General features: G+C 42.1%; 1 protein-coding gene across 1 annotated transcript in view; it reads right to left on the bottom strand.

Annotated features, from left to right (window-relative positions):
* The window catches only part of LOC144792084 (putative cation-transporting ATPase 13A4), a 439,619-nt gene that overhangs the window by 222,663 nt on the left and 189,664 nt on the right, over positions 1 to 27,292 (bottom strand). The window contains exons 15-16 of the mRNA XM_078666936.1: positions 20,356 to 20,417; positions 15,566 to 15,716 (exon numbers count right to left, since the gene is read on the bottom strand). Coding sequence (XP_078523062.1) covers positions 15,566 to 15,716; positions 20,356 to 20,417 — 213 coding nt within the window. The remainder of the gene's footprint in view (positions 1 to 15,565; positions 15,717 to 20,355; positions 20,418 to 27,292) is intronic.

Below are 27,292 nucleotides of genomic sequence, written 5' to 3'. Positions count from 1 at the left end.
GGCGGCAGGCTGTTTCCTTTTTGGGCCTGGTCCACTGAAATGGCCCTGGGACACCTTGGAAATCGGACGCTTGTCTGCTAGGTCTTGGACCCCATTCTCGAAAGCGTCCCCTCCGCCTTGAGAATTCATCAAAAGTTTTGGGGGCCCCGACTCCTGCAGGCTTCTGGTGGGGAGCGGCTGCCATGATTGCTCGCGGAATGACCACGACGGAGCTACGAGATGGTGGTGCTCTCATGGTGACGCCAGCTTCAGTCTGAAACATCCAGAAACAAGGTGGGGCTTTCATCGTTTGGGGGAAAAAAAAAGTTTTCATCCAATGAAAAGTGTTGTTTTTAGGTCATATGATCAAGCCTTCCATCATTAGGAAACCAAAAGTAAAATGAACCAATGAAAAGTTTTATAAACAAGTCACATGACCTGTTATGCGGCATAGGGTATAAAATGCGGAGAAAATACGTTGGCACGTGAGGCGGCGTCAGTAGCGGACCGATGTGCGAATAGGCCGAAGGCAATACAACGCGCCAAGATCCGGATGGCATCGAGGTGGTGTCATAGTTGAGAGTTCTGAGCAGCGGTTGTAACACTGTCTGAAGCTTATTTGCAGCTGCTGCAGCTTCACTACGCGCCAAGATCCGGATGGCACCGAGGTGGTGTGTAGGAAGTTGCCGCACTGGTGTGGCCATCCTACAATGCTGAAAGTCGGCGTGGGGCGCCCCGTTGGCCTGTGAGTTTGCGTCAGTAGCGGACCGATGTGCGAATAGGCCGAAGGCAGCACAACGCGCCAAGATCCGGATGGCACCGAGGTGGTGTCTAGTAAGTTGTCGCACTTCTGTGGCCATCCTACAATGTTGAAAGTCGGCGTGGGGCGCCCCGTTGGCCTGTGAGATGGTGTCAGTAGCGGACTGATGTGTGAATGGGGCCAAAGGCAGCGCAACAATATTTTCTACTATATTTCCGGTGTAGAAGAGACCACAAGGCGCTGAGATGCCAAGATCCGGATGGCACCGAGGTGGTGTGTAGCAAGTTGCCGCACTGGTGTGGCCATCCTACAATGCTGAAAGTCGGCGTGGGGCGCCCCGTTGGCCTGTGAGATGGCGTCAGTAGCGGACCGATGTGCGAATAGGCCGAAGGCAGCACAACAATATTTTCTGACTGACACCACAAGGCGCTGAGATGCCAAGATCCGGATGGCACCGAGGTGATGTCTAAGTTGCGGACTGATGTGCGAATGGGGCCAAAGGCAGCGTAACAATATTTTTTGTATGGAAGATACCACTAGGCGTTGAGATGCCAAGATTCGGATGGCACTGAGGTGATGTCTAGCAAGTTGGTGTGGTCATCCTACAATGCTGAAACTCGGCGTGGGTCACCCCATTAGCCTGTGAGATGGCGTCAGTAGCGGACCGATGTGCGAATAGGCCGAAGGCAGCACAACGCGCCAAGATCCGGATGTCACCGTGGTGGTTTCATAGTTGAGAGGCACTTCATCTGCAGTGGGGCGCCGAGATCCGGATGGCACCGAGGTGATGTCTAGCAAGTTGCTGTACTGGTGTGGTCATCCTACAATGCTGAAACTCGGCGTGGGTCGCCCCATTAGCCTGTGAGATGGCGTCAGTAGCGGACCGATGTGCGAATAGGCCGAAGGCAGCACAACGCGCCAAGATCCGGATGTCACCGTGGTGGTTTCATAGTTGAGAGGCACTTCATCTGCAGTGGGGCGCCGAGATCCGGATGGCACCGAGGTGATGTCTAGCAAGTTGCTGTACTGGTGTGGTCATCCTACAATGCTGAAACTCGGCGTGGGTCGCCCCATTAGCCTGTGAGATGGCGTCAGTAGCGGACCGATGTGCGAATAGGCCGAAGGCAGCACAACGCGCCAAGATCCGGATGTCACCGTGGTGGTTTCATAGTTGAGAGGCACTTCATCTGCAGTGGGGCGCCGAGATCCGGATGGCACCGAGGTGATGTCTAGCAAGTTGCTGTACTTGTGTGGTCATCCTACAATGCTGAAACTCGGCGTGGGTCGCCCCATTAGCCTGTGAGATAGCAGTTCTTTGGATTTGGGCCTGGCTCGTCTGCTGTAGTGGGGCGCCCCTTTACCGTTTCAGTTGCCATTCAGCTGAGTTTCGGCTGCTCTTGATGCTACAGCGACAGGCGGCTGCAACAGGACTCTCAAAATGGCGGCCTGTTCTTTGGATTTGGGCCTGGTCCACTAAAATGGCCCTGGGACACCTTAGAACTCGGACGCTCGATTTTTTTTTCCTTTCCTGTACATGCAAAAAAAGGTAAATGCCCGGTACGTTACACGCTTCATCTGCCACGATGAACTCTCTTGAGGAACCGAAAAAAAATATAGTTGTGGTAACTATACCATGCATCGTCATATGGAGAGGTGGCACCAATTAATTATAGTGCTGCATAAAAGAGAGATTTGGAGGAGAACCCCTGACCTGCTAGTACATTCATCAAAGAAGTGGCACTGAGAGCTTCAGAGGCAAGGGAAACGGTCCCAAATATTTAGAAGAACTTTGGAAAGATTAAAATGACATGTTTAGATTGTGGCAAATTTATTTCATGTGGACATCTGAGTGTTACTCTAATAAATACAGCATATGAACATCATCATAGTCGATGGTTGGTAGAGACATTTTGACTATATCCTGGACCTGCCCGTCCTCGCCCAAAATGGCGCCAGAATAAATGGGACTCGTAACTCCTTGTTGTGTACTGGTTGCAGAACCTTGAAATCACGAGATACGTATGCAGTTTTGAAGCACATGGCGGGCGGGGACGAGAATTGATTGAATATTTCGACATCCCTATTGATATTAAGTTCTGATGTGTTATTGATTACTGTACTGTTGAAAGTTCGAATTAACGTCACCCATGGTACTTGCCCGCAAATGTATATCTAGATAATTTTATTGTAACTGGCCCTGTCGTATTTTCATTATAAAATGTACGTCCACCGATTCCGTAACTGTTAGACACCTTAGTTCTTGCAACCTAATGGCCCGCCCGTTACGTTCCTCTACAGTGTAAATGTCTATTCATCATATACGATTACAGTTTGCTCCGTGGCCGGCCCACGTGGTTATAGGCTCGTATTTGTATAATGAAATTTTCACAATAAAGGTTTTTAAAAGAAAACATGGTAGTAGTATATACATTGGTAAAGTTTTTAATAATAGTCACTGTTTTAGAATCATTAAAAGGCAAGTGAAATAAAGCAGACCAATTACATGAAGGGTAAAAGGTATAATACGAAGGAACGCAGTAAAGATAAATGGTCAAGGGCTGTTGTGTTTTCTATTCCTGCAACATAAAGTGATCGATAAGAATCTCATATTCAGGCGTATCGGCGACTAAGACAGCAGGTCGACCCTCTTTTGCTCAACGGCTCCGTCATGGGACGAAGAAACGCTCTTTTTCTCGAAAAAAGAATATATTTTACTTGCAGGACAGTTGTAAAATTTCCGGGAAAGTACATTAGCCTGGAACATTATAACATATATTTAAGAAAAAATAATGTTCGGAAGTAATGAAAAGCGTAATTTTTAGGTCATATGACCAAGCCTTTCATCATTACAATAAGAAAAGTAAAATGAACCAATGAAAAGTTTTATTAACAAGTCACATGACTTGTTATGCTTACGTTACGCGCTGCGCGCCCCGGATGACTTCCGGATGCGCTAACGCGGCGCGTCATATGACGCATTACGCGACAACGCAGGTACAGAATATAGTCAAAATGTCTCCACCAACCAGCGGTCGGAACACAACCCCTTTCAGCAGGCTAAATAGTTCTGTTAAATGACAACAGAAGGGACAGGCAACAAGAACCATCAGTCAAAGAGGGGAGGGCTAGTTCTTCTCTACCGGGTTACATTGGGGCGCTACCGGAACTGATCGAATTGGTAGTCTACAGTGTTTCTGGATGTTTCAGACTGAAGCTGGGGTTAGCATGAGAGCAGCACCATTTCGTAGCTCCGTCGTGGTCATTCCGCAACCAATCATGGCAGCCGTTCTTTATCGTTATTTTGGGCGGGGTGGGTGGCGGAGCAGAGCTGTTTTGCAGCCATCATTGTGTGGAGTTCAGTTCATCTCACTAGTTTTGTATTTGTCATGAGGGGTTGTTCCTAATGTTTCTATTTTAGCGAGGTCAAAAAGAGATCCCATTAGTGGCCTACTGATTTTGCTCGATTCCTTTTCTTTTTTTTTACACGATTTTTCGTTATCTGCAAAGACTAAACAGAGTATTGCGACTCTGTGTTTGTTTGTAAATAGAGAATGAACCAAAGAGAACTAATTCTAAAACAGTAAATACTTGGATAACAATGAATCAAATGGAGAGAGAAGCAGGCACGACGGATTACAATGGGGGCAAAGACCTGCGTTAACTACCTTTCACTATCTGCAAAGAGAGAGTACTCCTAATAGAAATGAGGGGGGGGGGCACCATTCAAAGCAGATCAGTGTGCATAAACACGAAAATGTTTTCACTTACCACGTACTTGACATTCGACAGCTTATGATATTTGCTATTAAAAAACCATTGAAATTCACTGAAAAAACCATAGGTTATAGACCATATATAGTTAGGAATTAGCATTTACAAAACCTTGAAAATTCACTGAAAAAACCATAGGTTATAGACCATATATAGTTAGGAATTAGCATTTAAAAAACCTTATTTTACTCACACAAAACCATTGAAATTCCATATATAGTTAGTTGCACTAACTATATATCGCGCACCTGCAATCCACTGCTGATGATGTCACATATTACATCATTCATGACATGGTCAGTGACATCACTGATGACATCACTGATGACATCTCAAATGACATCACTGATGACATCACTGATGACATCTCAAATGACATCACTGATGACATGATGACACACCAATACCAGTTACTACATACGCACTCACTGATTCCTACGTCTACACACACATTCACTCATTCACCCATACAATCACTCATACATACAGTCACTTATTATTACAACACTATCATATGCACTCATACACCTATGCAGACAGTCACACACTGCCACTCATCCATGGAGTTACTCACACACCAAGTCAGTCCTGTAAAGAATCAATCACACTTCCATTTCTTCATCTATACAGTTAAACACAGAACACCATACTTCAGTGACATCACTGATGACATCACTAATGACATCTGAAATGACATCACTGATGACATCTCAAATGACATCACTGATGACATCATGACACACCAATACCAGTTACTACATACGCACTCACTGATTCGTACGTCTACACACACATTCATTCATTCACCCATACAATTACTCATACATACAGTCACTTATTATTAGAACACTATCATATGCACTCATACACCTAGTCAGTCCTGTAAAGAATCAATCACACTTCGATTTCCTCATTTATAGTTAAACACAGAACACCATACTTTTCACACATATACTAACACATACTTACTCTCTTATACAATCACTGATACAAGTACACATTGATATGCACAGAGTCACACACCTCCCAGCCAGCCACACACACACTCAGTCTTCCATACATCCAGTCATTCTTCAATATGTAAAACGTATTTAAACTTTACAAAAACACACAGACACTGGATGATGTCATCAGTGATGTCATCAGTGATGTCACTGACCATGTCATGAATGATGTAATATGTGACATCATCAGCAGTGGATTGCAGGTGCGCGATATATAGTTAGTGCAACTAACTATATATGGAATTTCAATGGTTTTGTGTGAGTAAAATAAGGTTTTTTAAATGCTAATTCCTAACTATATATGGTCTATAACCTATGGTTTTTTCAGTGAATATATAGTTAGGATTTTTTCTCTATGGGATTTTTGAAAATTCTATGTCTAATAACTTTGGCGTTTGTGGACGGAATTGGCTGAAATTTTCAGGAAAATGGCACATTTTGTTTCTGAGCAGCCATTGAAAATTTGGGGGGGGTTCGTCAAGGGGGGGCCGAGAAAAGAGGGGGGTCCCAAAACGTGTTTTTAACATTGAGTTTTCCATAGGGCGGTGTAAAGTTGTGTTGTTTAAAGCAGGAAATAATCCACACAAGAGTATTCAGGTAAAATAGTAGATTTAATCCAGTAGCTTGCTGAACATCACGGGAGTGCGTCCTTTCTCTCCGGAGCATGAACGGTAACTGACAAGTGCAACCGTCCATGCCTGAGAGTCAGGGCGTCCTCACGAGAATGCATCTTTAAACAATAATAATACCGTGCTAACAACATTAGACTTCATGCGCACCTAACAGAAGTGTGCGCATGAAGTCGGAATTGAAAGGAAACAATGGCGCGTGCAAGTGCACGTGTACATGTACACATATTACATCACCCTTCCCCTTTCATAAACAAATACGGTTGGCCTCACTTTTAGCCCGAACGGCTGAATGGATTTGCACGAAACTTGGCAAAATTGTAGGGACTGGTAGCCCGATGTGCCTTTGCTAGGTCTCAATATATGTGCTTCAGTGGATTTTGAGAAATTAACGTTCAAAAAAAGATATATATCTGTAACAGCGGACCGGGCAGCGCTCCGGTTCGCGGACTTTTCGCGGTACGGAGCTTTGTGAAGCGAAGCTGATTGGTTCTCCGGCGTCTGTGAACATTCCAAACAGTCCGTAGCGGCCGCCATCTTGTCTCTCGGTAGGATCGAGAGACAGGAGGAGGCCAAAGCGAAGGGGCAAATGACCATAAGGGGGCATAGTAGATCCTCGCTGACCCCCTAGGTTTGATGTGGAGGTTTTAAAAGGGCCCCGCGGGGCAAAAAAAAAAAATAATAATAATAATCGAACGGCTGAATGGATTTGCACGAAACTTGGTAAAATATTAGGGACTGGTAGCTCGATGTGCCTTTGCTAGGTCCCAATATATGTGCTCCAGTGGATTTTGAGAAATTAACGTTCAAAAAAAGATATATATCTGTAACAGCGCTCCGCTTTGCGTAACGGAGGTTTGCGAAGCTGATTGGTTCTCCGGCGTCTGTAAACATTGCAAACAGTCCGTAGCGGCCGCCATCTTGTCTCTCGGTAGGATCGAGAGACAAGAGGAGGCCAAAGCGAAGGGGCAAATGACCATAAGGGGGCATAGTAGATCCTCCTTGACCTCTTAGGTTTGATGTGGAGGTTTTAAAAGGGCCCCGCGGGGCAAAAAAAAAAATAATAATAATAATCGAACGGCTGAATGGATTTGCACGAAACTTGGCAAAATTGTAGGGACTGGTAGCTCGATGTGCCTTTGCTAGGTCTCAATATATGTGCTTCAGTGGATTTTGAGAAATTAACGTTCAAAAACAAGATATATATCTGTAACAGCGCTCCGCTTCGCGGAGATAAAATTATCTCTGTATTACCTAGCTGTTGCTAACACCAGTTAGCGACGGCTAGTAGGAGATAGCGACCATCTTGGGCCCCACTTTGCATGTGAGTGATATTTATCACTAATGACATGCAAAGTGGGCATGCCAAGATGTTAACGACTGGAAACAGTCGCTAACATCGCTATCTCCTATTACCAACTTTTGGAAATATTCGCGATAAGCGCGAATATCTCCAAAAGCTACCACCTGCCCTGAGCAGTTCTTAGCCATGTTATCCAATGGGAGGTGGATAACATGGCTAAGAGCATTAGCTCGGTAATGCATGAATATCGCTGAGTTTTCAGCGATATTGATGCATTGCGGTCGTTTTTTATCGTATTTGCGATAAACCTTGATAATAGCAAGGTTTATCTGCGATAATTTCTGACGATGCTTAGCGGTAAAAAAATCTTTGCTAAGCATCGTTAGGGATAAATATCGCTTAACTTTGGTAATATGCCCCAACGTCTGTTAACGTTCGATTCGAAGGAAATCAGGAAGTGTTGAAAAACATTGTCTGCGCCATCTTGCCTTTTTTCAAATGCCACACTTTTGTCGTGCACGGCAGTCATTTTAGATGCCTTGACCAGACCCACTCTCTGCACGCTGTCGATCCCTAGCATGGCTCCCCACCCTCGCAAGCATCTCCCCCAGGCAGTGGTCACCCCCGCTCTCTGTCTTATGCATGGGTAATAAACCACCCCCCATCTGCGCTGCTCTTCCCTGAGAATCACACCCTGTGCCCGCCCGACACCTCCCTTTCGCCCTATTCACTACCGCACCCTCTGACACTCCTTTTCCTCTGTGTCCGATTGTCCAGGCCGGTCCTAGGGTATCAGCTAGCCCTGCAGATGTAGTTTATGGCCCCAGCTGTAAAGAATCACCCCTCTTCAAAGGAGTTATAGTAGATCAAGGCCCACACTCGATGAGATCCGTCACAGCAGACGCGTTCCTATTATCTGAAAACCATCCTGTATTGTGATTGGGGAGGGGACCGAGCCTGAAGCGGAAGATTCCAGGGATGACTCTTTGTACATCAAAGTTTTTACAATTATGTGTCACATTAAAAATATATAGCACTCCAACAAAGTAGTAAGATTATAAAACTTTAATAACTTATAAATATATACAAGAAAACAAAAACAGTAATAACATATAAACATTTTTAGGGAAAAACAACGAAGTAGCGGTCGGCTGTGCGAATAGTCCCAACGCAGCACAACGTCCAGATTTCTGGCGTGGGGCGTCGCGGGGGTGGGTCATCAGTAGCAAACTGTTGTGCGAATAGTTCCAAGGCAGCAGAACGATGGCACCAAGGTGATGTCCAGTAAGTTGCCGCACTGGTTTTGGTATCCTACAATGCTGCTCCGAATAACGGCGTGGGGCGCCCCGGGGGAGGCGGCGTGAACGGGCCTCTCCAGGTGGAGTCTTGTCTGTTGTAGTGGGGCGCCCCTTTACCGTTTCAGTTGCCATTCCGTCCGCTTTTGGTCCACTGTGTCAAAAGCCGCAATTCAGCTGAGTTGCGCCCACTCTTGCGGTGCAGCGATAGGCGGCTGTCACAGGACTCTCAAAATGGCGGCAGGCTGTTTCCTTTTTGGGCCTGGTCCACTGAAATGGCCCTGGGACACCTTGGAAATCGGACGCTTGTCTGCTAGGTCTTGGACCCCATTCTCGAAAGCGTCCCCTCCGCCTTGAGGATTCATCAAAAGTTTTGGGGGCCCCCGACTCCTGCAGGCTTCTGGTGAGGAGCGGCTGCCATGATTGCTCGCGGAATGACCACGACGGAGCTACGAGATGGTGGTGCTCTCATGCTGACGCCAGCTTCAGTCTGAAACATCCAGAAACAAGGTGGGGCTTTCATCGTTTGGGAAAAAAAAAAAATTTTCATCCAATGAAAAGTGTTGTTTTTAGGTCATATGATCAAGCCTTCCATCATTAGGAAACCAAAAGTAAAATGAACCAATGAAAAGTTTTATAAACAAGTCACATGACCTGTTATGCGGCATAGGGTATAAAATGCGGAGAAAATACGTTGGCACGTGAGGCGGCGTCAGTAGCGGACCGATGTGCGAATAGGCCGAAGGCAACACAACGCGCCAAGATCCGGATGGCACCGAGGTGGTGTCCAGCAAGTTGCCGCACTGGTGTGGCCATCCTACAATGTTGAAAGTCGGCGTGGGGCGCCCCGTTGGCCTGTGAGATGGCATCAGTAGCGGACCGATGTGCGAATGGGGCCAAAGGCAGCGCAACAATATTTTCTGAATAGAAGACACCACAAGGCGCTGAGATGCCAAGATTCGGATGGCACCGAGGTGGTGTCTAGCAAGTTGTGGCACTGGTGTGGCCATCCTACAATGGTAAAAGTCGGCGTGGGGCGCCCTGTTGGCCTGTGAGATGGTGTCAGTAGCGGACCGATGTGCGAATGGGGCCAAAGGCAGCGCAACAATATTTTCTGTATGGAAGATACCACTAGGCGTTGAGATGCCAAGATCCGGATGGCACCGAGGTGATGTCTAGCAAGTTGCTGTACTGGTGTGGTCATCCTACAATGCTGAAACTCGGCGTGGGGCGCCCCATTAGCCTGTGAGATGGCGTCATTAGCGGACCGATGTGCGAATGGGGCAAAGGTAGCGCAAGAATATTTTCTGAAGAGGAGACACCACAAGGCGCTGAGATTCGGTTACCACCGAGGTGATGTCTAGCAAGTTGCCGCACTGGTGTGGCCATCCTACAATACTGCTCCGAATAACGGCGTGGGGTTGCCGAAGGGGGGGGGGGAGGCGGCGTGAACGGGCCTTCCTAGGTGGAGGCTCGTCTGCTGTAGTGGGGCGCCCCTTTACCGTTTCAGTTGCCATTCAGCTGAGTTTCGGCTGCTCTTGATGCTACAGCGACAGGCGGCTGCAACAGGACTCTCAAAATGGCGGCCTGTTCTTTGGATTTGGGCCTGGTCCACTAAAATGGCCCTGGGACACCTTAGAACTCGGACGCTCGATTTTTTTTTCCTTTCCTGTACATGCAAAAAAAGGTAAATGCCCGGTACGTTACACGCTTCATCTGCCACGATGAACTCTCCAGAGGAACCGAAAAAAAATATAGTTATGGTAACTATACCATGCATCGTCATATGGAGAGGTGGCACCAATTAATTATAGTGCTGCATAAAATAGAGATTTGGAGGAGAACCCCTGACCTGCCAGTACATTCATCAAAGAAGTGGCACTGACAGCATCAGAGGCAAGGGAAACGGTCCCAAATATTTAGAAGAACTTTGGAAAGATTAAAATGACATGTTTAGATTGTGGCGAATTAATTTCATGTGGACAGATGAGTGTTACTCTAATAAATACAGCATATGAACATCATCATAGTCGATGGTTGGTAGAGACATTTTGACTATATCCTGGACCTGCCCGTCCTCGCCCAAAATGGCGCCGGAATAAATGGGACTCGTAACTCCTTGTTGTGTACTGGTTGCAGAACCTTGAAATCACGAGATACGTATGCAGTTTTGAAGCACATGGCGGGCGGGGACGAGAATTGATTGAATATTTCGACATCCCTATTGATATTAAGTTCTGATGTGTTATTGATTACTGTACTATTGAAAGTTCGAATTAACGTCACCCATGGTACTTGCCCGCAAATGTATATCTAGATAATTTTATTGTAACTGGCCCTGTCGTATTTTAATTATAAAATGTACGTCCACCGATTCCGCAACTGTTAGACACCTTAGTTCTTGCAACCTAATGGCCCGCCCGTTACGTTCCTCTACAGGGTAAATGTCTACTCATCATATACGATTACAGTTTGCTCCGTGGCCGGCCCACGTGGTTATAGGCTCGTATTTGTATAATGAAATTTTCACAATAAAGGTTTTTAAAAGAAAACATGGTAGTAGTATATACATTGGTAAAGTTTTTAATAATAGTCACTGTTTTAGAATCATTAAAAGGCAAGTGAAATAAAGCAGACCAATTACATGAAGGGTAAAAGGTATAATACGCAGGAACGCAGTAAAGATAAATGGTCAAGGGCTGTTGTGTTTTCTACTCCTGCAACATAAAGTGATCGATAAGAATCTCATATTCAGGCGTATCGGCGACTAAGACAGCAGGTCGACCCTCTTTTGCTCAACGGCTCCGTCATGGGACGAAGAAACGCTCTTTTTCTCGAAAAAAGAATATATTTTACTTGCAGGACAGTTGTAAATTTTCCGGGAAAGTACATTAGCCTGGAACATTATAACATATATTTAAGAAAAAATAATGTTCGGAAGTAATAAAAAGCGTAATTTTTAGGTCATATGACCAAGCCTTTCATCATTAGAATGAGAAAAGTAAAATGAACCATTGAAAAGTTTTATTAACAAGTCACATGACTTGTTATGCTTACGTTACGCGCTGCGCGTCGCGCCCCGGATGACTTCCGGATGCGCTAACGCGGCGCGTCATATGACGCATTACGCGACAACGCAGGTCCAGAATATAGTCAAAATGTCTCCACCAACCAGCGGTCGGAACACAACCCCTTTCAGCAGGCTAAATAGTTCTGTTAAATGACAACAGAAGGGACAGGCAACAAGAACCATCAGTCAAAGAGGGGAGGGCTAGTTCTTCTCTACCGGGTTACATTGGGGCGCTACCGGAACTGATCGAATTGGTAGTCTACAATGTTTCTGGATGTTTCAGACTGAAGCTGGGGTTAGCATGAGAGCACCACCATTTCGTAGCTCCGTCGTGGCCATTCCACAACCAATCATGGCAGCCGCTCTTTATCGTTATTTTGGGCGGGGTGGGTGGCGGAGCCGAGCTGTTTTGCAGCCATCATTGTGTGGAGTTCAGTTCATCTCACTAGTTTTGTATTTGTCATGAGGGGTTGTTCCTAATGTTTCTATTTTAGCGAGGTCAAAAAGAGATGCCATTAGTGGCCTACTGATTTTGCTCGATTCCTTTTCTTTTTTTTTACACGATTTTTCGTTATCTGCAAAGACTAAACAGAGTATTGCGACTCTGTGTTTGTTTGTAAATAGAGAATGAACCAAAGAGAACCAATTCTAAAACAGTAAATGCTTGGATAACAATCAATCAAATGGAGAGAGAAGCAGGCACGACGTATTACAACGGGGGCAAAGGCCTGCGTTAACTACCTTTCACTATCTGCAAAGAGAGAGTACTCCTAATAGAAATGAGGGGGGGGGGCACCATTCAAAGCAGATCAGTGTGCATAAACACGAAAATGTTTTCACTTACCACGTACTTGACATTCGACAGCTTATGATATTTGCTATTAAAAAACCATTGAAATTCACTGAAAAAACCATAGGTTATAGACCATATATAGTTAGGAATTAGCATTTACAAAACCTTGAAAATTCACTGAAAAAACCATAGGTTATAGACCATATATAGTTAGGAATTAGCATTTAAAAAACCTTATTTTACTCACACAAAACCATTGAAATTCCATATATAGTTAGTTGCACTAACTATATATCGCGCACCCGCAATCCACTGCTGATGATGTCACATATTACATCATTCATGACATGGTCAGTGACATCACTGATGACATCACTGATGACATCTCAAATGACATCACTGATGACATCACTGATGACATCTCATTTGACATCAATGACCACATCACTGATGATATCATTCATGTGACAATACAATGCATCTCCTCACATTTTAATATAACCTCTGTTTCACCCAGTGTTAAATACAGAGTATAATTTTTGAAACCATTGACACACCAATACTAGTTACTACATACGCACTCACTGATTCCTACGTCTACACACATATTCACTCATTCACCCATACAATCATTCATACATACAATCACTCATCTTTAGAACACTATCATATGCACTCATACACCTATACAGACACTCACACTCTGCCACTCATCCATGTAGTTACTCACACACCTAGTCAGTCCTGTAAAGAATCAATCACACTTCCATTTTCTTGTCTATACATTTAAACATAGAGCACCTTACATTTTCAAACATATACTAACACATACTTACTTTCTTATACAATCATTGATACAAGTACACATTGATCTGCACAGAGTCACACACCTCCCAGCCAGCCACACACACACTCAGTCTCCCATACAAATACTTGGACAATCAATCAATAACCCATATAGTTAATCATATAGCTACTGATCAACACATGCAGCAGTTTACAGAACAACAGACATAATGATGCACAAATTAAGACAGTTTAGTCAGTAACCCATGCACTCAGTGAGACACATTTAATCACTCACTCATACATTCAGTCATGCACCTACTAAATCCTTCGTCCAGACACTTATACATCTACTCATTCTTCAATATGTAAAGCATATTTAAACTTTACGGAAACACACAGTCACTGGATGATGTCATCAGTGATGTCATCAGTGATGTCATTTGAGATGTCATCAGTGATGTCATCAGTGATGTCACTGACCATGTCATGAATGATGTAATATGTGACATCATCAGCAGTGGATTGCGGGTGCGCGATATATAGTTAGTGCAACTAACTATATATGGAATTTCAATGGTTTTGTGTGAGTAAAATAAGGTTTTTTAAATGCTAATTCCTAACTATATATGGTCTATAACCTATGGTTTTTTCAGTGAATATATATATATATACACTTGACTATTGCACACTAGGAAAACAGTTCCAAGATGATGAAAATAGTGAAACTATCAAGATACCCGGGGCATATTAGCAACACAGTGGCTAAGAGAAGTGTGAGCCGCCTTGGCTTAACGCCTCTCTTCGCCACTTCGGAAATGCTAGGCTGCACCATATTACCAAGGATAGCCTAGCGTTTCCCCCTACGATGGCGATACGTTTTACAACTTAACGCCAGCGCAGGTAGAGAAGGTTTTTTTATGTACAGGAAGGGACACCTTCCTGTAGATAAACAAACCTTGGAAATTTGCTTTTTCCATGTGTCCTGCACAAGGCAGCACACATGGAAAAAGCAAAACAAAATGCATTTCTCCTCGTTTCGCCACCTTAAGAACAGGTCTGACTTGTTCTTACATTCGGTGCTGCCACCTGTTATTGCCAAGCTTGATAATAGGTGGCAGCGTCGAAGTGAATGGGTGTTGCGGTGGAACGCCCACCGCAACACCCACTGCACGCCCCTTTCACGATGAGTTTATTGTGAAAGTGGCCCTATTACCAAGGCAGCGTTAAGTTAATTAACGTGGCTAGCGCTGCCTTGATAATAGGGCGATGCAGATATCGCCGTGTTATCGGCAGACAAGTGCCGATAACACGGCGATAAGGGGCTTGTTAATATGCCCCTCCATTTTTTTTTTTAAATACCGTAATTTAAGGTTCTTAATTGTCATTGCTTTTATCAAATTGAGTTTGTTTTGCTGTTCACAAAAAGTGAGTCTAGGATTACTAGGCATATTTGTGTCAGGGGTATTTGAATTTATATATAGTAGTACAAGCGGTCAGTGGCACTTCAATGTGTGCAACTATCACCAAATTGATCCCAACAATTGGCACTGCACAAAGTATTAATGACAGATTACAAAACTGCCAACAGCTTTTATCACTGACAAGTGTCCTTCCCTCCCTGGGCTTGGTGTATTGTCTACTTGCTTACAATCCTCTGGTTTTAGGTCTAGGCGCCCTAATGCATTTTTTTTTACAATGTATCCTGATCTCTTCTGTTCACAGAGAAAATTGTTTCCTTGTGGATATGCCTCATCCCTTATTAAACCTTGGGGAAGAGGAAGATCCCCCTTTCTAACATGCAGGGACCTTCAAACCAACATTTGTTCTGCTAGGCCACCACATACCACTTTTCTACATCTTTCCACTTCTTTTCCTGCACTTACTCAATTAGTGAGGTATGCTAGAGAGGACTAGGTTCCATCTGAATATGGGCATGTTTGATCTGAATTCCTAAAATTGTATGACACTTTTACAAATTGAAGTACACTTCTTCTTTTATTTGTGCCTTTTACCTGCTCTATGTAAGCAATACGATTTATCCTTACTCAATTGGTTGCCTTCATGAGGTACATAAAAATCACGGAAACACTGCCCAACTATTTGTCATAGTTAGATGTATGATCACACTGTTACCAAAATATTTCTAGCCATTAGTTAATTATTCTGCATTACCCAATTGGTTCCTTCAAACATGGTCAGGTCCAGGGGATCTCCCTGCAGTTTACCATCCAGAAAGATGAGTGAGTGACAACTGGCCAGGGCAGCTAATAGTGGACTCCAAGGTAATGAATCTACTTGAGTGAACCTGTGAACAGTCTGAAAACTGAGACAAAAAAAAGCCAGAGGCATGAGATTTACAAATGTTGCATCCATTGCAAAAAAGCATGAAACAAAGAGCAAACATTCACCTGAAAATCTTGCTATTTATAACATCTGCGGTACAAAAGGGGGTTTATAACATCTGGCCAGTGATCTAAAGGCTAGTCTGCTAGAAGTGAAACCGAATACAAAGCAATCTTTGATAATCTTATGTTTTTTTGAAGTCTGGTATCCAAATACTACAATGAGATCAATATTTTATCAGAGTTTTTTAACGATCCTATTGAAAATCAAAGTTATTCCAATTTCAAGGCTCTCCAAGAGCACCTGACATTTTAAAGTCATAGTCACCTTGATCGAGCAATTAAGAAATGTTTATTAGATGAGATGTTTCACCTACAAATGTAATCTATTCTGCATAGTATTAATAATTTAAACTATTTAATATTTTATATAAATATCAATATTTCCTATCATGTATCCAAGAATAATAGTTATGCTTTACTGGGGTCTTAAGTAAGTTAATAAAAAAAACTGGTTTAAAACCAATAGACGTACAAAATCAGTATACCAAGTTAAGACTGTATCTGCTGCCACTTATGGGGCAGCTGTTTGGGGCATAAAAGATTGTACAACATTGCAGATTATTGAAGGTAACTTTTTAAAAAGAGTCCTTTTACTACCAAAGTCATGTGCCAATTACTAGTGTCACATTATATTGAGGGCCCATTTATATCACCAATATAATTGCAATGGCCCGATACTAATGTGGCACTCAATATGGTGAAAGGAGACCCTTACTTTGACAAGAGACATCATAAAAGATGTCTTGAAACTAGATGGAGTAGGTAATATTACTTGGTTAACTTATGTTGAATCGAAATTGAAGGCAGTTGGGCTACATCATCTTTTTCTGGATCCTACTAACTGCAGTTCCATATCTAAAACTGACTTAAAAGCCCGATTACTTTCTAATCGACAGATAAGAAGGGAGACTAAAAACATTAATTTGTCAACAGTTAAAACATACTTGGCCTCCCCTAGTATAAATGTAATGGATTCAAACATAACATATCTATCTTTCGTCACTAATCTGCAACATAGGTACATTCTGGGGAGGTTTCACTTAAATTACATTCCACTTATGTTGGGTTTCCCCCGTAATGTCTATGTTGTTTCTGAACTTCCATTCTGTACCTGTGATAAGCGATCTGTACAGGATGATATACACTTTTTGTTTTTCTGTAAATTTTATAATAATGAAAGAAAACAATTTATTATCCCTATTATTCGCAAATTTAACTTTAAACAGTGTTGGGTAGCCCTTTATTATCCGCAGTTACTACCTAATCCTTTTATCTGCTTTTCTTATGCGTCCTTCTTATTATCAGCATTAAAAAAGAGATGTACATCCAGCTAAAATCACATCCTCATAAATGAAATGAATTTACTATTGCGTAAATAATTCTGAATTTGTATTTTTAAATGTAATCATTTTTCAACATTGTTTATATTTTAACTGTGTTGTAATGCTGTGAAATGTCTTCTTTATATGTAGTATACTTTTTATGCCTACATTGTGTCAGCAAATAAAGTTATTCTGACTGAAGTTATGCTTTCTTTTTCCAACATATGGTAACGAAAGTCTAATGCAATGAAGATATTTTCTTACAAAATATGCGAAATCTTAAATATCTTAATAGTAATAATTTTCTTACATTTCGGAGGTAAAGTTTAAGAAACATCTCTGCCAGTCTAACAACAAAGAAAACATTATTATAGTTACAATGACCATGTTAGTTCTTTTACATGATAGCAAAAGTAAAACATTTGGGTGTCAATGATTAATATTAGTTAAGAATCTATTAATAACTCCTTTTTTGAATCTGCTTCGAATAAACATCAGGGCCTCTCATTGTCATGGTATGACAAGTACAAATAATTTTCATGGGTGAATCTGAGATTGCTTTCCCTTCAAGATAAGATACGTTCCAGAGAATGTTCTTTTTGGAAGCAGTGCAGAATTACTTAATGATTGCACTTGAATGTATTTAATAACAGTGTATCGTTTAATAACAGTGTATCGTTTATTTCAATGTGTCTGACTCCCTTACCCCCTTGTTGCATTATTATTCATTACAATGCTGCTTCTCGTTCATAGGCATGCAAGTGTGTCAAATACTGAAATTACTTTGTTTACTAAATATGACTTTAAAGCAGGAAACTAATGGCCAAACTGACACTAGAAAACAAGGACAATTGTTTGTTTTGGAAATTATTGATCTTGCAAACGAATGTTGTGAAAAGTAATTTTTGGCACAGAAACATAACTCCATTAAGACAAACGAGGAGTTTCAAATTCTTGTATAGTTAAATTGTGATTAATAGTTGGCAACAATAATTGAAAATATAAATTATAGGAACATCTACCATTGTGCCTTATTCAGTCACTCATCCCATACAGGCGTTGTTGATTCTCTGGTGTGTGTCCGGTTAGTGATGGTTTTACTTGAAGGTGCTGCTTTTTTGTTCTGGCTGATCATTTCTGCCTTCTTTAGAAACCCAGGGCTTCATTCACACAATTTTGGTGCAGGGCAGAACAGGAAGGCTTCTTGCTGCACTGCCCTGCATCAAAAGAAAAGGGCAGAAATGTGCTATAGCTATGTTATATTGGTACAAAAGGGGGTGGTGATGGACGGAGCATCAGAACCAATCAAACACTCACACCCAGTCAACAGATCTGGGTTTAATCCATCACCGCTCTTTAGCCCACCACCCCCTTTTGTACCTATGATATATGGCACACATTCTTGTCCTCTTGTACTGCGCTGGTGCACAAATGTCTGCCTTGCACCAATGCAAGCGCCCTTGCACCAAGGTATACGGGTTTCCACGTTCTAGGAATGATTGTTTCTGTGCAGGAAGGGACAATCAATGGAGGTCTTTCTATGTGTGCTGCAGAATGCATCACAGATAGAAAAAGGCAAAAAAGGGAGAATAAAAAAGTTATTTTTCCTTGTTAATCTGTCCCTAAGGAGATAAGTGGGGCATTTTGACACACAGCCAGAGCTACGCTCTGTTGTTAATCTGGGAATGTGTCAGAATCCATGTGCGTTGCGTGGGAACACCCACCGCAACGCCTATGACATGCCACCATGACGAAGTGAGGCAAAGCAGCGAATTATGCAGCATTATTTTACTGCATATCTATTAAGCTATCAAAAGGCACACAGGGTGGCTTTGTATTGCCTCATAGATACGGGTTTACTGTTTGCACCTCTGGAGCGTCAACAAAGTGATGCTCCAGCAATGCACACGGCTTGTAAATAAGGGCCACATGTTGGATTCTGTTTGAAATGGTCTCTTGAAGATCTTTTTTTGAATGAGGCACTCTACTGCAATAGAGAATGCATCATATTGTTGGGTTAAGTGGGAGAGGGAACACTCTATAGAGAGATAGGTTTGATTTACCATGACATGCTAAGCTTATACTTTGAGAAATGAAAGAAACAGAGAACACTACACAAGATAAAGTGGAAGGTAAAAGTATTCCTGCTCTTGAGAAACAGGGATAGCGGCTAAGCCCCTTAGTACATGCTTCAAGGACAGGTTCTAAGCACAGTGAAGAAATGCTTTCTAGATAGACCCCCAGGCATCAATGGACATTGGACTGTAATGGACAGCCAGCATTGCCTGCTGGACAACAGTATCCCTTGAAATGTGTGCACTGGAAGTTGAAAAGGTCCTACAACATGAAGAAAACTAATCACTGGTTAAATATTCCCTGTTTACCAGCTGTGTACATTGTAAAATATGTGAACCTGTGCAAGCTTTACTGAGACCCCTGCAACCTTGCTGTTTCACTGGAACAACCTCAATAGCCAGAACTAAGGGAAATTAAATGCCTTTGGCTATCAATTGTGCAGGACTCTTGACTCATTATAACACATAAACCCAACTTTGTAGGTTTCGGAAGACTAGGGGTTACCTGTAGCATCCCTCCCAACATCCTAACAAATCTTTTAGTCTAGCAACATTGTTCTATCTGTCCTGAAACAAACTTAACTTTACAGCTTTTTCAATGAATTTGGTTTAGGAACATATTAGGGTTCAGCATTTAAAAAAAAAAACTTTACATACTCATTGCAAATCTACATCTTAGAGATAATTATGTGCCTGTATAGGCTTGAAAGGACAAAAACAGCACACTTGGTGTGCTTCTGACCCTGCATGCATTGTACAAACAACATGGCTGTGACACTGTGAGTTAATATCATAGCAGAAAAACAGGTGGCTCGATGGTAGTGGGGGTAGTAGGTATATGTACAAAGAGGCTGAATTAGGAAGCTATTGCAAACCTATGACTTTGTAAAGGGATAGAGATATATAGGGGCCAACGAGGAGCTGTTTTACTAGTCAAGGTTGCTCAATACCACATTGTTAAGGATGGATGTGGCATTCTAGACAACTTGTCTTTATTAGCATGAACTTAGTTTTGTACCTGAAAGCATGATGGGAGGTGCCAATACTGCCTTTAACTTTGTACATTGATAGCACATATTCAGTTCTCATTCCCATTATCTGCATGGACAAAAATGTCCCCTTTAAATACAGGTGTCAATATAATTATTTCCCAGTCATACCTTTGCCCCTTGGATGGAATCAGCCCCCAGAGGTCCAGGCCTTCTTCTGTTAGTGTCCCAGTCTAAGTTTAAATGGACATCAGCACATGAAAAACAGCAACAACTCATTATAAAGTCACCATGTAATTATGTTGTGACAGATAAAATGTATTCAAGCCTCAAACAAATAAAATGCATCAATTTCCTATCTACAATATATTGATCGACCATTTAACGATGACAGTGTATGGAGTGCTGTCGAGGCTTGGCTGCACCAGTCCTCATATTTAAAAGGCCTCCTCATGTCCCACCCTTAGAGAGCTCAAGTAAATGCTAAGGAAACCTTCAGGATAGTGTGATACTGAGGGATTCCGGGGTCTGGTAGGGATCAAGTGTAGTTCTGAGAATCCTCTTAGGCAGCTAGAAGCTCAGACAGACAGGCACTGTGGGAGAGCTCTTGTTGGATATCGAGAAGACCCTCAAACCATGACAGGGGGCTCAACTGGTAGATTGAGGAGACCATCAGGTGGTGGCCTTCTGAGGAGAACCTCCAGTGATGGCAGATGGTTTGAATGGAATAATGAGCGCACTTCATGTAGTGAGGTACTGAAGACATTATCAGGTGAGAAGGGAGAGCTAAAATAGAACTCTAGGTAGATCCTTTGGTGATGGGATAGTGAAGAAAACCACAGGTGGTTGCATTGAGAAGAGCACGGAAGACCCATATGTGGGGAGTTGAAGGGAACTTTAGGCAACAGGATATTGAGAACCTCCGGTGATTGGATATAGAGAAGACCATCAGGAAGCGGAATATTAAGGACCCTGATGTCGGGGAATGTTGAGAAGTTCCTCAGGTGGGGCACGAATGAAGAGAACTTCAGATGGGGTAATGCAGAGGGGACCCACATCTGGGTGTATTCTCAAAAGGGCTTTAAATCTATTGATCCATCATCCCCTTTTGTATCGCTTTGTTCGCCCTAAGTGTGGCAGGGTATGCTCAGACGTGAGTCCCTTGTTCACTTGGCCACTGGATTCAAGATAGCCTGGCTGATGAGGATTATGAATCCGAAACCGGTCCCAGGATGCTTGTTTCCGGTCCAGGGAAGACATGGCTTGGCAGTTCGGGCTGGACTGTTCCCATGAGGCACAGGGTCAGACTGATTTGCATATGGCCATGTCTGAACTGGGGTGGCGGAGTGAGCTGAAGAATGGTGATGGATTAAACCCAGATCAGTTGACTGGGGGTGAGTGTTTGATTTGCTCAAACGCTCCGTCCATCATCCCATTTTGTATCGCTTCAAATTGATTGATTCTGAATAAACACTGAGGTGGGCTGGTATAAAGGAAACTTACAATTAGTGAAATATTTTACATGAGCCTCATTACAGTTCATTTGTCTCCACTGTGTGTCATCTCCTTTGGAGTCAAACAGGTAAACTGCACTGAGTGTTGTATTCTGGGATGTTTGATAATTCATGTTTGTGCCATGGTCCACATTTTTGGCTTCAAACAATGAAAACTGCCATTCCACAAAAATCCTAAAATGATGTTTGTGCATATGCCACCCTGCACCATTATATTACATCTCATGAGGTGGAGTGGAGGTTAGCAGTCAGCAAAATGTGTCATCGGAGCCGTCACCTCCTGTCATGAGCAGCGTATCCACTCTGCCTAGTTAGAGTATCAACTTTCTCTTCATTTTTGTTTTCATCTAGTGTGTGGTTATGTTGAATAAACGTATTTAAACAAAGGCTTTCAAACATTTGCATATTTCATTACACCTTCAATACAACACATTGGAAATATAATTATGATCATTACAAATGCATTTACTAGCTAATACAGGCCACTTGCAAACTTGTATCCCCCGGACATGGCTGATTGATAGAACATCTACAAGTAATTTCATGGTTAATCAGTGCCTGATATTACGAGTAGTATCTTTACGTAGTATCTTTACGACTGCCTTTCTTTTTACGTGTGGAGCCTCCGCCACAAGTGCACAGATTCCACAATCATAAAGACAATACTGGCAATATTCTTTTGTGAATTGCAAAAAATTGTAAACTCACACAAAAGTGTAAGTTTACCTTTGTGAATCAGTCCCAAATTTTTCTAGTGATGCTTAAAATAACTTTTTTGAGCAAGTCAAAACTCTAAAAAGGACTCATGATTGCAGGGATAGCATTACAATGGTTGCAGTGATATCGACAACCATAGAACACACTCACACAAATAAAGACTCCGACAAATTTTATTCCTAGAACACAAAAACACAGCTGTGGTCATATAACAGACACATTGAAACTCTTCAATACACACACTTCAAACACTGAATACAACATAAAGGACACACACACCAGGTATGCATGTATGCATATACAAACCACACACACACAAACATGCACCATGAACAAAAACATTTTGACCACTCCCACAAACATCAACACACACTGCATTGATGCGCACACATACACTCACTCGTACAGTTCCATGATACAAAAGCATCACTATTCCCATACACACAAGCACACAAACGCTTGCACATGCAAACATTCAGAAATAATTAAGCATACACAGCACTGATTAAACAGAACAGACACCAAAACATACACACTTTCCATACTGTACATACCAAGCACATACCCTACATATACAGTGGGAACCACAACCTGTACAGGTACCCATGCAGCTATACAACATACCCCATGCACATACTTGCACTGTACAGCGCATACAACATAAACATACCATAGAAATACACATACCCACACACCACACTGCACACATAGCATGCATGTACAAACACATACATAGGTGTACATAACACACTCTCCAGGAACACTTACAGAACAACTAAATACCCACACAAATGCAAATAATAAGCTCAAACACACTGATATTCCCTCTCCCACACACACACACGCACATACACACATGCAGCATCACCATGAGTAATAATTAAACATAGAAACAAAAGTAATATCTCTAGACACTTTGCAACCCCACATATACACAAGCTTATCTAATTGAACCTTTTCCGATCCATGTTCAACTTAGCTTGCAGCTTCCCCTCCAATTGAAACAGCATAGGTGAATAATCTTGTTTTGTCTATACATTAATTTGTCCATGTTTGTCAAACAGTTTTTTCAAAGAAAAATATGGTTCTAAGTTAATAGCTCATGATGCAGAATCCTAACAGACTATCGATTTACAGTAAGGCCAATACTTACAAAGAGTTCCCTCAAGGTAGCGTTGCATGACCTGGAGACAGCTGAAAAGTACCATATTTATAAGAAGTGGTGCAGGTTTGCTCTCTCCCTGCACAGGTGCACTTTTGGCAGTCAAGCGCCAATGCAGGCTCCCTTGCTCTATAGAACAAGGGTGTCTGCATTGTTGTCAGTATAGTTTTTGTGCTGGAATTGGTTATTTTCCTGTAAATAAGCGATGCTTTAAGACATTTTCCTTTTGTATGTTTTCTGTAGAATGTAGCATACATGCAAACTGGAAAAAAAGGAGGAGAATTGAACATATTTCTTCTAGTTATACTTGCCTTAGGATGCGCATGTTTTTTTAAGCAAATTCTGTCTACAATTTTTTGTAGATAAGGATTTGAATCAAAACACATGCCCCGCCCATGTAAAGCCAACTTGATGCAAAGTAATGCAAGACAGCACATTGTATTGCATTGTTTTACTCACGATTACAATCCAACTCAATTAATCAATCAAAATAGGCTTTATTCAATTTAAAATGTTAAACCATAAAAGCACATTATGTAAAAATTAGCAAGACATCTTACAAATACATTGTCTCAATAAATCTATCACAGTCAGCTCAGCTTGATGTTACAATTATTTTAAACATTATGTTTAAACACTTATAAAAGAAAAACCAGTTCCCATTAATCACATTGTTTTCCTACTTCTGATTACACCCTTCAAGTATTTAATTAAGTGGCTAGCAAATACCTCATGTTCTAAAAGTTGTAGCATAAAAAAAGCTGGGTGCCATTGTCTCAGTCCTACAAAAGGGGGTGGTGATGGACGGAGCATCCGAACCAATCAAGCACTCACACCCAATCAAAAGATCTGGGTTTGATCCATCACCGTCCTTTAGCCCACTCTGCCACCCCAGTTCAGACATGGCTATATGCAAATCAGTCTAACCCTGTGCCTCATGGGAACAGACCAGTAGGAACTGCCAAGCCATGTCTTCCCTGGACTGGAAAAAAGCTTCCGAGGACCGGTTTCTGGCATTTCAGCCGTCTTCAGCCCGGCTTGCTTGAATCCAGTGGCAAAGTGAGCAAGGGACTCACGTCTGAGCACACCCTGCCACAATTATGGCCAACCCCCCTAATATTGGTACTATCCATCTTAAGAAAGTGTCAAATGTACAAAAAACAACATGTGCATTGTGGATTGTGTAGATAAATCATGACATGGGCACGGAGACAGAGACTTTGACCAATCATTCATGTTTGGAAATTATGTTAGTCTATGCCGGTTGCTTAAGCGTAAACTGGTCAGCAGCATTCTATCATATCCCCCTTTTACAGTCACGAGATAAAGTTGCACACAAGGTTGAAGTGATAGCGATTGATTTTCCCTAACTGTGGGTTTTATTATTTCAGTGGAGAATCTAATGGTCTCCAAAAGCCCTAAACAATCGATCTTTATGATTTCCTTGAGATTGTTGAAATGGTAACAGGGTCATCAAAATATTCCGGGTGCCCAAGATCAGCCATAAAATTCTTAACATATTTGATCCAGGGGATATAGAGCACTCTTTGAAGTTTAAAACAATTGCTTAGCATGAATTGGTCAAATCTTGATTAAATCATATATATATATGGCAACCCAAGTTCCGCATGACAGATGTGAGTAGCAGTACTGTTTGGTACCACTAATAAATATCTTAAGAAAACATTCTCTATTAACTGTAAGGGTTGTGGGTCAGCGTAGGCCCAAATGCCGGCTCCGTACATGGCAGTTGGGACACATTTTGCTTTATAAATCTTTATTAGTTCTGCAATCTGTTGTTTACCTAATTTCCAAGCAAAGTTCACCAGTGCTACCATTGCTTTTGCAAATAAAACATTTCTGGCTAAAATGACATGTGACCAAGAGCCCTTTTTTTTCAAAGAGAATCCCCAAATATGAGAATCTATTGATGAATTCTACCTTTGTATTCTTGATGTGGATGTCTTGACATTTAACACTATTATTTCCGCATTTCATTACGTGTGTTTTAGTGATATTTACATGGAGATCAAAATTTGACATTAAGGTTGAAAAGCTAGAGACAACTCTTTGCAGACCAAGTTGTGTGTGGGACATTAAAACAGCATTGTCTGCATAACACAATGCTGGAATTGGACGGTTATTAATATATGGGAAATCCTGGCATTAGCTAGTTAAAAAAGGACCGAGGCCATTTATGTACGGGGTAAAAAGGAAAGGGGCTAGCACACATACTTGTCTCACCCCCTTGCTGTGTGGGAACCTAGAAGTACACTCTCCTAGACTTCCATAACGAACCTTGGCATATGAGTCTTGGTATAACTGCCTCAGGAAGTTTATAAGTTGAACTTCCACACCCAAGTCCTCTAAAATATTCCATAGCTTGTGGTGACTAACACAGTTCAATGCTGAACTGAGATCCATGAATGCCAGGAGAAGGTTCCCACTCAAAATCATGATGTGTGTTGGACTGTATTTCCACCAGTAGATTTTGTGTAGGGTCTGCATTAACCCCATGCGTGCGCCCGCGATTTTTGCGCTGTGCGGCTTTTTTCGATTTACCGCGTTACATGACGAGCTCAGCTCGTCATGAGCATGCGAGCGGTGCAACTCATGACGAGCTCAGCTCGTCATGAGCACGGAAGGGGTTAAAAAAAGTAATCCAAACTCAATGCAAAGTCTTTGTAAACCTAGGCCAAAGTGTGCAGTATCTCATATTAAAAAGAAGCTTCAAGTCGGGTCTCTTACCATTAGCAAGTATTCACCTTCAGCATGAGTACCCGTACAAATGGGAGAATGACATGACCACACGTTCAGTATAGAGTGGCAGGCATTCACAATTGCCTTCTGTGCGTTCTGCAAGCCCTAAGCCAAAGTTGTCACCATCAACATCAGTGTGAAGAAGACCCTTGAATAAAAACACATTTTTTAAACTTAATTTACCCTTGTTACCTACAATCTCTGCAATTTCCATAGTCTGATTGAAAAAACAGTCAATGTAGAACACATCCCCGCCCATCTCTCAGATCACTCAGCAGTCCAGATCACCATGAAACTAGAGCCGAATAATGACATCTTTAGATGGACTCTGGACCGCACAATTCTCTTAGATCCCCAGATTATTGACCAGTTAAAATCACGAACTAACACTTTCTTTGAGGAAAATAAAGAAGGTACCTCTGCACAGATCACTTGGGATGCGTATAAAGCTGTATTAAGAGGCTATATTCGTAACTTGGCGGTGCACAAATCAAAGGGCCTAAAACAATCGATTTCAATCTTGGAAGATAAGATTAAAAATCTGGATATACAAATAGATGCAGCTACATCTTCCGCTCTTAAAGAACATCTAGAGGCGATCAGAATGAACCAAAGAGAAAATCTAGCTGAAATTTTAGAAAATAAAGTGAGAGAAAAATGGGAAGCAAGCAAACTAGCTCATTACGAATATGGAGAAGGATGTGGCAAACTTCTTGCCTGGAAAACGAAGACAGAACAAACTAGGAATAAAGTCGTTTGTGTCGACCCTAGAAACATTGTAGAGAATGGGTCCGATGATATAGTAATAAAACAAGAATTCTTCTCCTTTTTTTCTGATCTATACAATGAAGATTGCCATCCTAACTTGGAAGAAATAGATCACTTCCTAGACCCCCTAAATCTCTCCAGTTTAACGCCTGAATTGAGAAAGGAACTAAATGCGGAAATCTCAACT

Source organism: Lissotriton helveticus, chromosome 11, assembly GCF_964261635.1.
Source record: "Lissotriton helveticus chromosome 11, aLisHel1.1, whole genome shotgun sequence".
NCBI lineage: Eukaryota > Metazoa > Chordata > Amphibia > Caudata > Salamandridae > Lissotriton > Lissotriton helveticus.
This window is presented reverse-complemented; position numbering and strand designations above follow the sequence as displayed.